Genomic DNA, 12,962 nt, shown 5'->3' with positions numbered 1-12,962 from the left:
TTATCTGTCCCCCCCACCCACCCCCCACCCCAAAAAAAGTAACTTACTTGATATTTCAACTATCCCCATGGTAATTCGGGCATCTTGGATGGAAGCATTACCGAGAGCTATGCTGAGATTTTTAAATGAATCTGAGTCATTAAAGATTTTTTCCAGGGTGGGTCCCAAATCGTTATTTAGAAACATTATTTGTGAGTTGTTGTTGGGATAGTTGTACACTGCAATACTTTCAGCAATGACACTTCCGTTCCTAGATGAGAAAAATACACGCCACATATTAATGTCTTTTGCTTAGCAAATATTTGTAAATGTATGAAATTCGAGAGAAATCAACTTACCTTAGCCTTTTTACAAAGGATTGAAAGCTGTCAAAAAATAAAAATAAAAAACATTTTCTGAATATAAATATTGATCCATAATACATTTTGCAAATATAATAAATATATATAATAATATAATAATTATAATTTATATAATAAATATAAATGATTACAAAATAACCTTCATGATGCCATCAAACTTTTTGATTTATGTCTAATGAATAAGATTACTAAGTAGGGTTGTCCAAGTCAACGTATGCATTATTGCAGTAAATGCATTTTACATCTAATTTGACTTCAGACCTTTTTCACTTCTGTTAAGTTTTAAATGACTTTTAAAGTTGTCTACTGCAAATAACATTGATACATTTTAAAGTGTGGCTTAAGAGTCTGACTACTTTTGAGGCCACTGAATTAATACACAATGTGAAATAATTGTGAGCAAATTTGTGATCTTTAAAGTACTTCAAGAAAAGGAACTAGAAAACTTTACCTCACGTTTTAAGATGGAAATTAGTTTTTTTGATTCTGGAGAGTTCACATCTTCATACTGTGTAAGATAGTGCATCATAATTTCGAGAGAGATACTTGCATTCCTTGTGGGTATGCTTTCAGCTGCAATTAAGGTGAAGATTTAGAAAGATTTCAACATAAGTGTGCTGGAAATTGTGACAATTATTGTGCTAAGTATTTTTGTAATTAAAAATCGGATGTCTGTGGGTTGTATCATGTTTTAGCTCTAAAGCATATGCACAAATGTTTTAGCTAAAATGTGACACAACCCACAATACAACTAACTTAAATGGTCACACTTCACAACTTGTTAACAACAAGTATCTTGGGTGCTAATTTAATATTGATTCAATGCCCACAGCACAGTGAAAAAAAATAATTTACAATGAATATGTAAAATAAGAAAGAAAGTAGAGAACACAAAGTGTAATAATGATCATTTAGGAATAGTATGATCAAATACTCACACCAAGTAACTGTTGATGAGCCATTTACTAAAATGGGGGAAGTTGTAGCGAGTGAGGCAGGTGAGTCTGGAGAACTTGATCCAATGGTTTCCAGTGGTGGAAATGTCGAATGAATTGACTGTGTTGAATGTATTTCTGTGCTTGAAATTGAAGTAGTGGTTTGTGTCTGCTGACTTGTTTGTTCAGCAGTGGTTGTGCTCAGAGGGGACAAAGTTGTTGTAAATGTTGTTGGAGCTAATGTTGTAGATTCAGTTCCAGTGGTAGAAGTATACTGAATGGTTTGTGTCAGCGGGCTTGTTGTTTGTTCTACACTAGATGAAGATATTGCTGTAGATGAAGTAAATTCTGACGTCGTCTGACCTTCTGTTTTAGACGATGGTGAAGATGCAGAAATATCTGATGTGGATGATGTTGTTTCCAGTGTTGAGCCACTTTCAGGTTTTGATGATTCTAATGTGGTCGTGCTTATAGGAGACACAGCGGGTGTAAATGTTGATTGACTTGTCGCTGCAGATTCTTTTTCTGTGGTAGTACTTAACTGAATGGTTTGTGTCTGCTGGCTTGTTGTTTGTTCTACACTAGATGAAGATATCGCTGTTGTAGATGAAGTGAATTCTGCTGTTATCTGTCCGATTGTTGTAGATGATGGTGAAGATGGAGTAGAATCTGTTGTGGATAATTTAGTTGCCACTGTTGATCCACTTTCACTTGTAGATGATTCTGTTGTGGTTGTGCTCAGAGGGGACACAGCTGTTGTAAGTGTTGATTGACTTGTTGTTGCAGATTCTTTTTCTGTGGTAGTACTTAAGTGAATGGTTTGTGTCTGCTGGCTTGTTATTTGCTCTGCACTGGATGGAGATGTTTCTGTTGTTGATGAAGTGAATTCTGATGTACTTTGTCCTTCTGCCATAGTAGATGGTGAAGACGGAGACGTACCTGTTGTGGTTAATGTTGATTCCGCTGTTGATCCACTTTCACTTGCAGATGACTCTATTGTGGTTGTGCTCATAGCGGACACAGCTGTTGTAAATGTTGATGGAGCTAATGTTGTAGATTCTGTTTCAGTGGTAGAAGTATACTGAGTGGTTTGTGTCTGCTGGCTTGTTTTTTGCTCTAAACTAGATGAAGATATATCTGTTGTAGATGAAGTGAATTCTGATGTTTTCCATCCTTCTGTTGTAGATGATGCTAAAGATGGAGTAGTATCTGTTGGGAATGATGTTGTTTCCAGCGTTGAATCACTTTCACTTGTTGATGATTCTGATGTGGTCTTGCTCATAGGGGACACAGCTGTTGTAAATGTTGATTGAGCTGTTGTTGCAGGTTCTGTTTCTGTGATGGCAGACTGAGTGGTTTGTGTCTGCTGACTTGTTGTTTTCTCTGCAGTGGATGGAGATATTACTGTTGTAGATGAAGTGAATTCTACTGTTGTTTCTCCGATTGTTGCAGGCGATGGTAAAGATGGAGTAGAATCTGTAGTGGATAATTTAGTTGCCGCTGTTGATCCACTTTCACTTGTAGCGGGTGTAAATGTTGATTGACTTGTCGCTGCAGATTCTTTTTCTGTGGTAATACTTAACTGAATGGTTTGTGTCTGCTGGCTTGTTATTTGCTCTGCACTGGATGGAGATGTTTCTGTTGTTGATGAAGTGAATTCTGATGTACTTTGTCCTTCTGCCGTAGTAGATGGTGAAGACGTAGACGTACCTGTTGTGGTTAATGTTGATTCCGCTGTTGATCCACTTTCACTTGCAGATGACTCTATTGTGGTTGTGCTCATAGCGGACACAGCTGTTGTAAATGTTGATGGAGCTAATGTTGTAGATTCTGTTTCAGTGGTAGAGGTATATTGAGTGGATGGTGTCTGCTGGCGTGTTGTTTGTTCTACATTAGATGAGGATATCTCTGTTGTAGATGAAGTGAATTCTGATGTTGTCTGTCCTTCTGCTGTAGACGATGCTAAAGATGGAGTAGTATCTGTTGGGAATGATGTTGTTTCCAGCGTTGAACCACTTTCAGTTGTTGATGATTCTGATGTGGTCTTGCTCATAGGGGACACGGCTGTTGTAAATGTTGATGGAGCTGTTGTTGTAGATTCTGTTTCAGTGGTAGAAGTATATTGAGTGGTTTGTGTCTGCTGGCTTGTTGTTTGTTCTACAGTAGATGAGGATATCTCTGTTGTAAATGAAGTGAATTCTGATGTTGTCTGTCCTTCTGTCGTAGTAGATGGTGAGGACGGAGACGTACCTGTTGTTGTTAATGTTGATTCCGCTTTTGATCCACTTTCACTTGCAGATGTCTCTATTGTGGTTGTGCTCATAGCGGACACGGCTGTTGTAAATGTTGATGGAGCTAATGTTGTAGATTCTGTTTCAGTGGTAGAAGTATATTGAGTGGTTTGTGTCTGCTGGCTTGTTGTTTGCTCTGCAGTGAATGCAGATATTACTGTTGTAGATGAAGTGAATTCTACTGTTGTTTCTCCGATTGTTGTAGATGATGGCAAAGATGGAGTAGAATCTGTAGTGGATAATTTAGTTGTCGCTGTTGATCCACTTTCATTTGTAGATGATTCTGTTGTGGTTGTGCTCAGAGGGGACAAAACTGTTGTAAATGTTGATTGACTAGTGTCTGTATATTCTATTTCTGTGGTAGTACTTAACTGAATGGTTTGTGCCTGCTGGCTTGTTGTTTTTTCCACACTAGATGAAGATATCTCTGTAGATGAAGTGAATTCTGACACTGTCTGTACTTCTGTTGTAGACAAAGGTGAAGATGGAGAAGTATCTGATGTGGATGATGTTGTTTCCAGTGTTGAACCACTTTCAGTTTTTGATGATTCTAATGTGGTCGTGCTTATAGGGGACCCAGCGGTTGTAAATGTTGATTGACTTGTCGCTGCAGATTCTTTTTCTCTCGTAGTACTTAACTGAATGGTTGGTGTCTGCTGGCGTGTTGTTTGTTCTACACTAGATGAAGATATCTCTGTTGTAGACAAAGTGAATTGTGACATCTGTCCTTCTGTTGTAGACGATGCTGAAGATGGAGTAGAATCTGTTGTGGATGATGGTGTTTCCAGTGTTGAACCACTTTCACTTGTTGATGATTCCATTGTGGTTGTGCTCATAGGGGACACAGCTGTGGTAAATGTTGATTGAGCTGTTGTTGCAGGTTCTGTTTCTGTGCTGGCAGACTGAGTGGTTTGTGTCTGCTGGCTTGTTTTTTGCTCTGCAGTGGATGGAGATATTTCTGTTCTAGATGAAGTGAATTCTGCTGTTGTTTGTCCGATTGTTATAGACTGTGGTGAAGATGGAGTAGAATCTGTTGGGAATGATGTTGTTCCCAGTGTTGATCCACTTTCACTTGTAGATGACCCTATTGTGGTTGTGCTCATAGGGGACACACCTGTTAAAACTGTTGATGGAGATAATGTTGTAGATTCTGTTTCAGTGGTAGGAGTATATTGAGTGGTTTGTGTCTGCAGGCTTGTTGTTTGTTCTACACTAGATGGAGATATTTCTGTTGTTGATGAATTAAATTGTGGTGTACTTTGTCCTTCTGTTTTAGTAGATGGTGAAGATGGACCTGTTGTGGATAAATAAATATGTAAAGATATTTACAAAATATTTACAATATTTAGAGTCTGTTTGTGTGGTAGAACTAAACTGAGTGGTTTGTGTCTCCTGGCTGGTTGTTTGTTCTACACTAGATAAAGATATTTTTGTTTATTAATTCAGTTTTGACATCCTCTGTCCTTCTGTTGTAGAGGATGGTGAAGATAAATAGGTGGCTAAAGTGAAAAGAGTAGTTTAAGTTTTTTGGACATGTTTTTCTACATTATTTTAAGGTATTTTGTTAGTGTGTGAAATAAAATCTAGCATGCTTTTTACTTCTTTCACTGAAGATGTTTTAATTTTGGGGGGTTCTTCTTGATATTGGATTTTTAGACTTTGATCCGCTTTGTAGTTGTTTGAAGGATGTGCTTCTGAGAAAAGTTAAAATAGTTGTTTGTGTTGATTATTATTGTTAAAGTGGGAATCAGTTTTGGAAGTTGTTGTAACTGCATTATTTTAAAAGTATCTTTTTTGTTTAAATTTGACTTTAATATTTATTTTCCTTACTGACTTTTTTGTCTTGCATGGAGTTTTTACATGTCTTTCACAATCCTAAGATATTATTTTAATTTTGTATTAACATTAATATTTGTCCAAAATATACTAAATTTACATTATAGAGCTTTGTCAGTATGTATATTTGTCACATACCTCAATACCTTAGAGTATTTATAGCATGGGTGCTATGAATAAATCATCACTCTTTGTGTACTAGTTTAACAGCATCCAACTTGATTAAATTACAAATTGATTGCTGATATGTCAAATATTATTTTTAGGCAATTTGTAAGTCAGAGGCATGGGAGAATTGATTAAAATTTGAAGTGTAGGAATATGTGAATTATTTTTTTTACACGTGCTATATACATGATATTTAATACAAATTCACAAGGTAATTAATTATGTTCTTTTATATATTATTCTGTATTTCAGTCAACTACAGAATGTGAAGATGCAATCACATTTTTTACTGCATTTATTTAACAGTGTCTTTCTATCTCTTTTTTTTTTTTTTTTACCAGCTATTCACAATCTTTAACAAAATGCCAACATATTTTTGTTTTAATTAATCAATTTAGTTTAAAACTAAATAATAAAAGGCTTTTGAATCTTACCTGAATTTACACCAAGTCCCATGTCTATGAAAAATACCAGCAGGATTGAAGTTTTTTTCCAGAAATACATGTTGAGATTGTTCGCGTGAGATGGCTGTTTGTTTAAAATGATTACAATTTATCTTTTGAAATTTTCTCTCTCCAGCACAATTTGTATGAACATAGTCAGCCAAATGCACCTGCCATTAGTGTTTCTCCTCTGTTAAATTTCAACATCAACCTGATGAAGACGATGTGTGTGTGTTCCCTGCAAACAATAAATGTCATCAGGTATGGGCACTTTTGCGTAAAAAAAAAAAGTAAGTTCACGCCTTGAGTAAACCACACTGATTGGGAGTGTATGTGGTTTTGAAATGCCTGAACAGTTATATGACCTTCACCTGTTACACCCTTTCCAAGGAATTCTCAGTACGACAATGCAATAAATCCAAGAGAAGAAAAGAAACTTTCTCTTTCATTTGTGTAAAACAGATATCAGGTCAAATTATGCGTACATACAATAAAACATCAGTTTCAAGTTTAGTGGCTATTCAAGGTCATGCATTGCAATTTGATTTAAAACACTCTTTGTGCTTGTACTGTTATCTAACATTTTGTCGATCATGATAAATCCTTTAAGAAAGCGAATAATACCTAATAATACCTAGTTTATTACTCCAGACAAAGCCAAAGATTACCTGAAAGTTCTCAGATCCAACTTAACTGTTTACCAAAACTAAACAGGCAGGAGATGACGTGGATTGGAAGCTGTGTTTTGAGTTGATGCCTTTCTTATATTCATCAAGTTTTGTTATAGCCTAATAAGTGATGGAGTGGTTTTACAACGGTTTCACATTATCATGTTACATTCTTCACAAACTCATCAGTTTAAAAGTTAAACTAGGTCCTGCTTGGGAAACAGAAGCTAGTTGGCACCAGTCTTAATACAAGAAATAAACGAATACATTGCTTTGAGGTTGCTAGGCTGTGCGTAAATATGGCTTGGGTCACTTAGGTCTATGAGATTTTTCCACCTGTTTTATCGTCTGCCAAAAAAAAGTCATAAATCAATTTGCTTTGTAAATTAACGGCACACCTTTTGTCAACAAGCCGCATGATTTGAGAGATCAATCATGCCCATCACACAAACAATACAGGACAAGTTATGTGCTGAAATTTAATACTTAAGGTTAGCAACGTTGGTTTCTTTTGTTCATATGACATTCTATAAATAGTGACTTTGTGTTAATCAATATTATATGGCAACCACACGAAAACAATGACTCTACAGTGGGTGTAGAATATGTTCTTGACCTTAGGTCATGTCTTCCACACCTGTTTGCTATCTCAGAAACATTTTTGAGTCATAGAGAATATCTTTAGTCATATGTATTACATAAAACCAAAGGGCACTTCCATGAAAATGTCAAGCATACCATGGAGAAAAGAAAACAAACTTTCGAGCTGCACTGCATTAGAGTGATATAATTGATTTTTCATCCACCACACACAAGGTGTGCTCAAAAAGCAGTAAAGGGTTTAATTTTTATTTCAGTCAATTTGATCATAGAAAGACATGATGCCTGATCTGGTTTGCTGGTTTTAACTGGAGCCAAACTAGTGTTTAGCTGGTTTAGCTGAGCAGCAGACCAGTCTGAGACTATCTTGGGGTTTCTTTTTTTCTTTTTCTTTCTTTCTTTCTTTCTTTCTCTCTCTCTCCCTCTTTCTTTCTTTCTTTCTTTCTTTCTTTCTCTCTCTCCCTCTTTCTTTCTTTCTTTCTCTCTCCCACCCTCTTTCTTTCTTTCTTTCTTTCTTTCTTTCTTTTTCTTCCTTTCTTCCTTCCTTCCTCTTTCTTTCTTTCTTTCTTTCTTTCTTTCTTTTTTCTTTCTTCCTTCCTCTTTCTTTCTTTCTTTCTTTCTTTCTTCCTTCCTTCCTTCCTTCCTTCCTTTCTCTCTCCCTCCCTCCCTCGTTCTTTCTTCCTTCCTTCCTTCTTTCTTTTTCTTTCTTTCTTTCTTTCTTTCTTTCTTTCTTTCTTTCTTTCTTTCTTTCTTCCTTCCTTCCTTCCTCGTTCTTTCTTTCTTCCTTCCTTCCTTCTTTCTTTCTTTCTTTCTCCCTCCCTCCCTCGTTCTTTCTTTCTTCCTTCCTTCCTTTTTCTTTCTTTTTTCTTTCTTTATTCCTTCCTTTCTTTCTCCCTCCCTCCCTCCCTCGTTCTTTCTTTCTTTCTTTCTTCCTTCCTTCCTTCCTCGTTCTTTCTTTCTTCCTTCCTTCCTTCTTTCTTTCTCTGTCTTTCTTTCTTCATTCCTTCCTTCCTTCCTTCCTTCCTTCCTTCCTTCCTTCCTTCCTTCCTTCCTTTCTTTCTTTCTTTCTTTCTTTCTTTCTTTCTTCCTCTCTTTCCAGCATGGTATACACTACCCTTTTCATTATTCCAGTAATTGCTTTGAAAAACTAAACTGACCAGAGCAAAACCTGAACACCATTGGGATGGATTGAAACAGCGTGACTGGCTGATGCTTTTGTGTAGATTTTGGCATTAAGCTCATTTTTGTTGCATGAAAAACTCAAACTCAAAAAAAAAAAAAAAAGGAAAACATTATAAATGCATTATAAACCTGTTTTTAATGCATCATCTTTTGTAACAGGCTTTTATGAAGCATCATAAAAATGTTCTGTACAGATCTGCAGGTCTGTTACACATCATGTTGTGTGAATGCACAACACAATCCTGAAAGTGTGTAGCAACTCGTTTTTGACACATCCACTAAACAGGTGGTTTTGTAGTCATGTACCAGGCCTTTTCACAATTTCAGGTTTAGTTTGATTAGTTGTGAGGCTTCAATGGATTTTATGTTTTAGTGGTCAAAGCCTGCAGGTTTTAAAGCATTGTATATGTAGGATGTTTTCAATAATCATCATCATGTCCTTTTTTTCCTTATTAAAGGGCTAGTTCACCCAAAAATTACAATTCTGTTGTCATTTACTCGCCGTCAAGTTGTTCCAGATCTGTATGAATTGTAATTATTCTGCTGAACAAGATATTTTGAAGAATGAAACTGTTGATGGTCCCCATTAACTTCCGTAGTATTTTATTTATTTATTTCAAACTATGGAAGTCAACGGGGACTGTTTGGTTACAAACATTCTTCAAAATATCTTCTTTATTTTTCCATGGAAGAAAAAAAAATCATACAGGTTTGGAACAACTTGCGTATGAGTAAACGATGGCAGAATTTTTATTTTTGTGTGAACTAGCCCTTTAATATGTAAATACATTGTGTGGCTGTTATTGTTTCCAGAGATTGTCTTACTAGGCCTATAGGGAGATGAGAGGGTCTGTATTACTTACTATTGGAGAAAGTGTAATGGTCAACTTGGATCAACTTTGTGTAAAACATATTGAAGATTAGCTGTCGATTCATTAAATGATAAGCTGTTTTCTCTAAAAAGATGTTTTTTCAGTGTAGTGAAGCCTCTCCTCCTTTGATATCCATTTAAAAAAACGGCCTCTGGTCTCCTTTTGCGTGTACTGACAAAGCGGAAGCGTTAACATTAGCCATTAGACTTTTTTGACTAAATGTTGCAGGCTTGCCTTCTAGTGGCTTTGATCGTCCTACTTGGTCACATGTGATGCATTTAAAAACAGAGTTCAGACATTATACCTCCAGTTTATTATTATATATACAAAGGGTTTGATACACTATAAATGAACCTTTCCACGATATTCTAATTTATTGAGATGCACCTGTATTTATTACTTTTAAGATGATTTTACGTGAAGTCAAGCTTTGCATATCTATCTTCCAATAATTCTAGGGCAAAACGTTATTTTGATCCTATTTTGATGCAGTGTGATTTAATTCATTTGTAGCGTTAAATATATTGATAAATGTTATGATTTTCAAATGTATTTATATTTGATATTGCAGCAATTAGTAACAAAATTACGTATAAACATTGAGTAAGCCAAACTGCCATCAATGAAGAAGAAAGAAATAGGGTGGGTTGACGTAGGTAAATCTGATTCATGTTTCCTCATTCCATGTGGACATGTTACTATGTGCTTTATATTAATAAAGCAAGCAATTTTTAATAGTGCTTTTAGTTGAACATTGTAAAGTTGTCAAGACTAATATTAATTATGTTTCAAAATTGTAAATAAAACATTATTGGAGTATGTTTTACAAGAAAATACTATTTGAATGTTTCTACTTCAAAATTTCGTGTTTAATTCAATTGTGTTACTTGCCGTTTCTTTGTAATTATTTGTGAAATTTACTAGTTTTTTAATGAAAACTGCAAATTGTTAATCCGTTTAAAGTAAATCCTACCCCAAATCTTTTTCTTGAAATATTTGATATATGAACCTCCAGTCTTGTGCCTTCTTAACGGCCACATCACTAAATTCAAATAAAAGTTTGTTGAGAATTGCTAAAAAAGAACATAAAAGATTTTAAAATGCTTGTGTACCAGACTCACTACATTTATATCGAAACTTCATAGCCTGAACAGCATGTTCTAAGCCATTCACATATTTAAAGTTGTTTTAAAAAATATAGTAAAAATCATCAATCAAAAGAATGAGTGATTACTTCAGATCATTTATTTAATTTGCATGGCTCATATAGCTCATATTTATTACCTGCGTATTTCATACGGTGACCACAGAAAGAATTTGAGCCCTCTGACAAATATTATGTAATATTGCTGTAAAGGAGTTACACAATTGTGTGTAAACTTTTATAGGTTCTGATCCATTGACCTGAAATGAAACAAGGAAGACTGTTCATTTAAACTTTCAGTGTAGGTTCCTCAGGCCAGATCATTTATTAATTTATTTTGTTAGCTGATCATTAGTTCTCAGTGACAAATAGATCGAGATAAAGTGTGTTTACAACAGATTTAATGATTAAAGAATTCACTTTCAGTGTCTACATACCCTCATGCATCTTTCAAACTGTGCTCTATTGTATTGGGTAATAAGGAAATTTTAATCAAGCAGTGTCTGAATGTCTGGAGTTTCAACCTGTGCTGAAGCATATTGCCAAAAAAATTTTTAAAAATTAAAAAAAAAAAAAAAAAAAAAAAAACATCTCAGTGTAATAGAGAAGTACCAAGCCACATTATCACTACTGAGATGCAAAGAAATCATGAACACTTTATTTTGCATTTACAGTGCCTCCTCCACTTGTTCTTGACTGTCTGTTTTAACTTCTTCTATCGAAGCTGCTTTCTGTCTCCGCTCCGCTTCTGTTATTGTCATTGGATGCAGTGGGAAAAATCCAGCCAATCCTACTCGGAGAAAACATGGATCAAAATGTGAGGTATGTTGTGAACAGGTGACTTGCCTCTTGCTGTAATCATCACTAAACATTTTATTAAAGGAAATAATGAGTAAGAAATCTTTAGATTGATGCTCACCTAGAAGTTTGGCCACTGGTTTTGTCGTATGGGCCCCACATGCAATCCAGTACTTGATTCTTTCGTAATTGAAGGCGACAAGTTTTTCATTGTGTATGTTGGGGAGAGGGTCATATGAGCCCAGCTGTTCAATATATTTACTGTCTCTCGCCCTTTTATTGTAAGCAGCCACAATGCGGTAGAAGGGTCTATTAGTGGCACCTCCTAGTGCCAGCCTGATGACCACATGCCCACCATGATATGTTTTGAGCAGGAAAGATGCTGAGACAAAGACATAATGCATAAACATAATGTAAGTTTCACACTGGCAATGTTTTATGTGTCAAACATGTGGCTTTAATTCAGAAACAGTAAGACTACTGGTCGTGGAGGCCATATTTTGTGTCTTCCTTATTTGAAACAATTAAACTTGAGTGGTTGAGTTATATTGAGGCTAATAAGAGTAAAAGTAATAAATAAGTGCATTAAGAGTACTTACATAAATGGACCATGATTTAAAGATTGTCTGTCGATGACAAAAGATATTAAGTAGAAAATATTAATAAAACGCCATATATGACCTAAAAAGCTATATTTGACCAAATCTTACATTAAAATAAGTCAGTCATGGAGTTGCGTTAGGCTATATTAAACACGTTTCGCGTAAAAAATAAAAAACTCACAAACCTTATAAATCCGGTAACTTCATGTAGAAACGGCTGTAATATTGTTTAATATAAGCTTAACGTGCTTGTAATCGCGCTCAAACACAGACAATTATCTACAAACAGTCAACAACATGACATTCGCAAGGGCGCCGACATCTTTTTCTACCGCACCGGAAGAGTGTTCAGCGATCCTACTATGGTGGAGGATGTGCTCATGAATATTACGTACGTTACGTGTGTACGTTCTAGCAGCGTAACGTTATTAATATTCATGTTGCTACGCTGCGTCAACAGTTGGTGTAATATGAGCTCAGCCACTAGGTGGCGGGTTTGTTCTACGAAGATCTGTTTTGTGTTATGCTTTTGAAATGCAAGAATTAACTAATTGTTTGTTGGTGTTGTTTCATACGTATATTATTTTCACACTTTGCTGGCCAACAACTACACTAGTATCAAACCAGCTTAGACCATTCATGCTTCTCTAAGTTAGTGTTTAATGATGATATTACCATTTTACTTTAATATATTACTGCCACATCACTGTTTTGTAAAGATTAAAGGCTATAATCATTCAACTTGCCCAGGAAAGTTGAAGTAAGTAAATAAATGAATAAACAGTGATCACAGTGCTTTGATTCAGGGCAAACCAAATGCATCTTGTATGGTGAATCAGCAGAGAAAGTTGAGCTGAACGCTCCCATTCTTTTCACTTGTTGGCTGATGCTCTTGTGAAGATCTCATGCTCCTGTGGACCATAAGACAAGCTTTTACAGCCATAATCATCCGTGACTGTCCTGTTGAGCTTGTTTGGATGAGCAGATCAAATACCAGAAAAAATAGAATTCCTCACTTAAGGACAAAGTCTGTTTAAAACAAGCGGCAAGCAAGATCTTGG

The 12,962-nt window shown here is 35.6% G+C and overlaps 2 protein-coding genes across 2 annotated transcripts in view; both read right to left on the bottom strand.

Annotated features, from left to right (window-relative positions):
* Positions 1–246, bottom strand: part of LOC107654422 (uncharacterized) — a 1,915-nt gene extending 1,669 nt beyond the window's left edge. The window contains exon 1 of the mRNA XM_016441467.1: positions 48–246. Coding sequence (XP_016296953.1) covers positions 48–186 — 139 coding nt within the window. The 5' untranslated portion in view covers positions 187–246. The remainder of the gene's footprint in view (positions 1–47) is intronic.
* An 83-nt stretch (positions 247–329) lies between these two features.
* LOC107654400 (flocculation protein FLO11-like) lies at positions 330–3,524 on the bottom strand. Its single transcript, XM_016441449.1, has 4 exons — positions 2,869–3,524; positions 1,301–2,097; positions 814–935; positions 330–365 (listed from the first exon to the last, which is right to left on the bottom strand). The coding sequence occupies exons 1-4, from the start codon at positions 3,348–3,350 to the stop codon at positions 330–332; spliced, it is 1,437 nt and encodes a 478-aa protein (XP_016296935.1). The 5' UTR covers positions 3,351–3,524.
* Between the last annotated feature and the right edge of the window lie 9,438 nt (positions 3,525–12,962).

The sequence above is a fragment of the Sinocyclocheilus anshuiensis genome, unplaced genomic scaffold, assembly GCF_001515605.1.
Source record: "Sinocyclocheilus anshuiensis isolate Anshui unplaced genomic scaffold, SAMN03320099.WGS_v1.1 scaffold527, whole genome shotgun sequence".
Lineage (NCBI taxonomy): Eukaryota > Metazoa > Chordata > Actinopteri > Cypriniformes > Cyprinidae > Sinocyclocheilus > Sinocyclocheilus anshuiensis.
Note: the sequence above shows the minus strand (reverse complement) of the source record. Positions and strands in the feature narration are given on the sequence as shown.

Bases quoted from the DNA above. Each gene is read 5' to 3' on its own strand.
- LOC107654400 (XM_016441449.1), bottom strand. From the start codon at position 3,350: ATGAGCAAGACCACATCAGAATCATCAACAACTGAAAGTGGTTCAACG. The intron at 2,098-2,868 runs CACAGAAAAAGA...CTTAAGTACTAC, and splicing joins ACCATTCAGTTAAGTATTAC to CACAGAAAAAGAATCTGCAA. The intron at 936-1,300 runs GTGAGTATTTGA...CCTTAATTGCAG, and splicing joins CTCATCAACAGTTACTTGGT to CTGAAAGCATACCCACAAGG.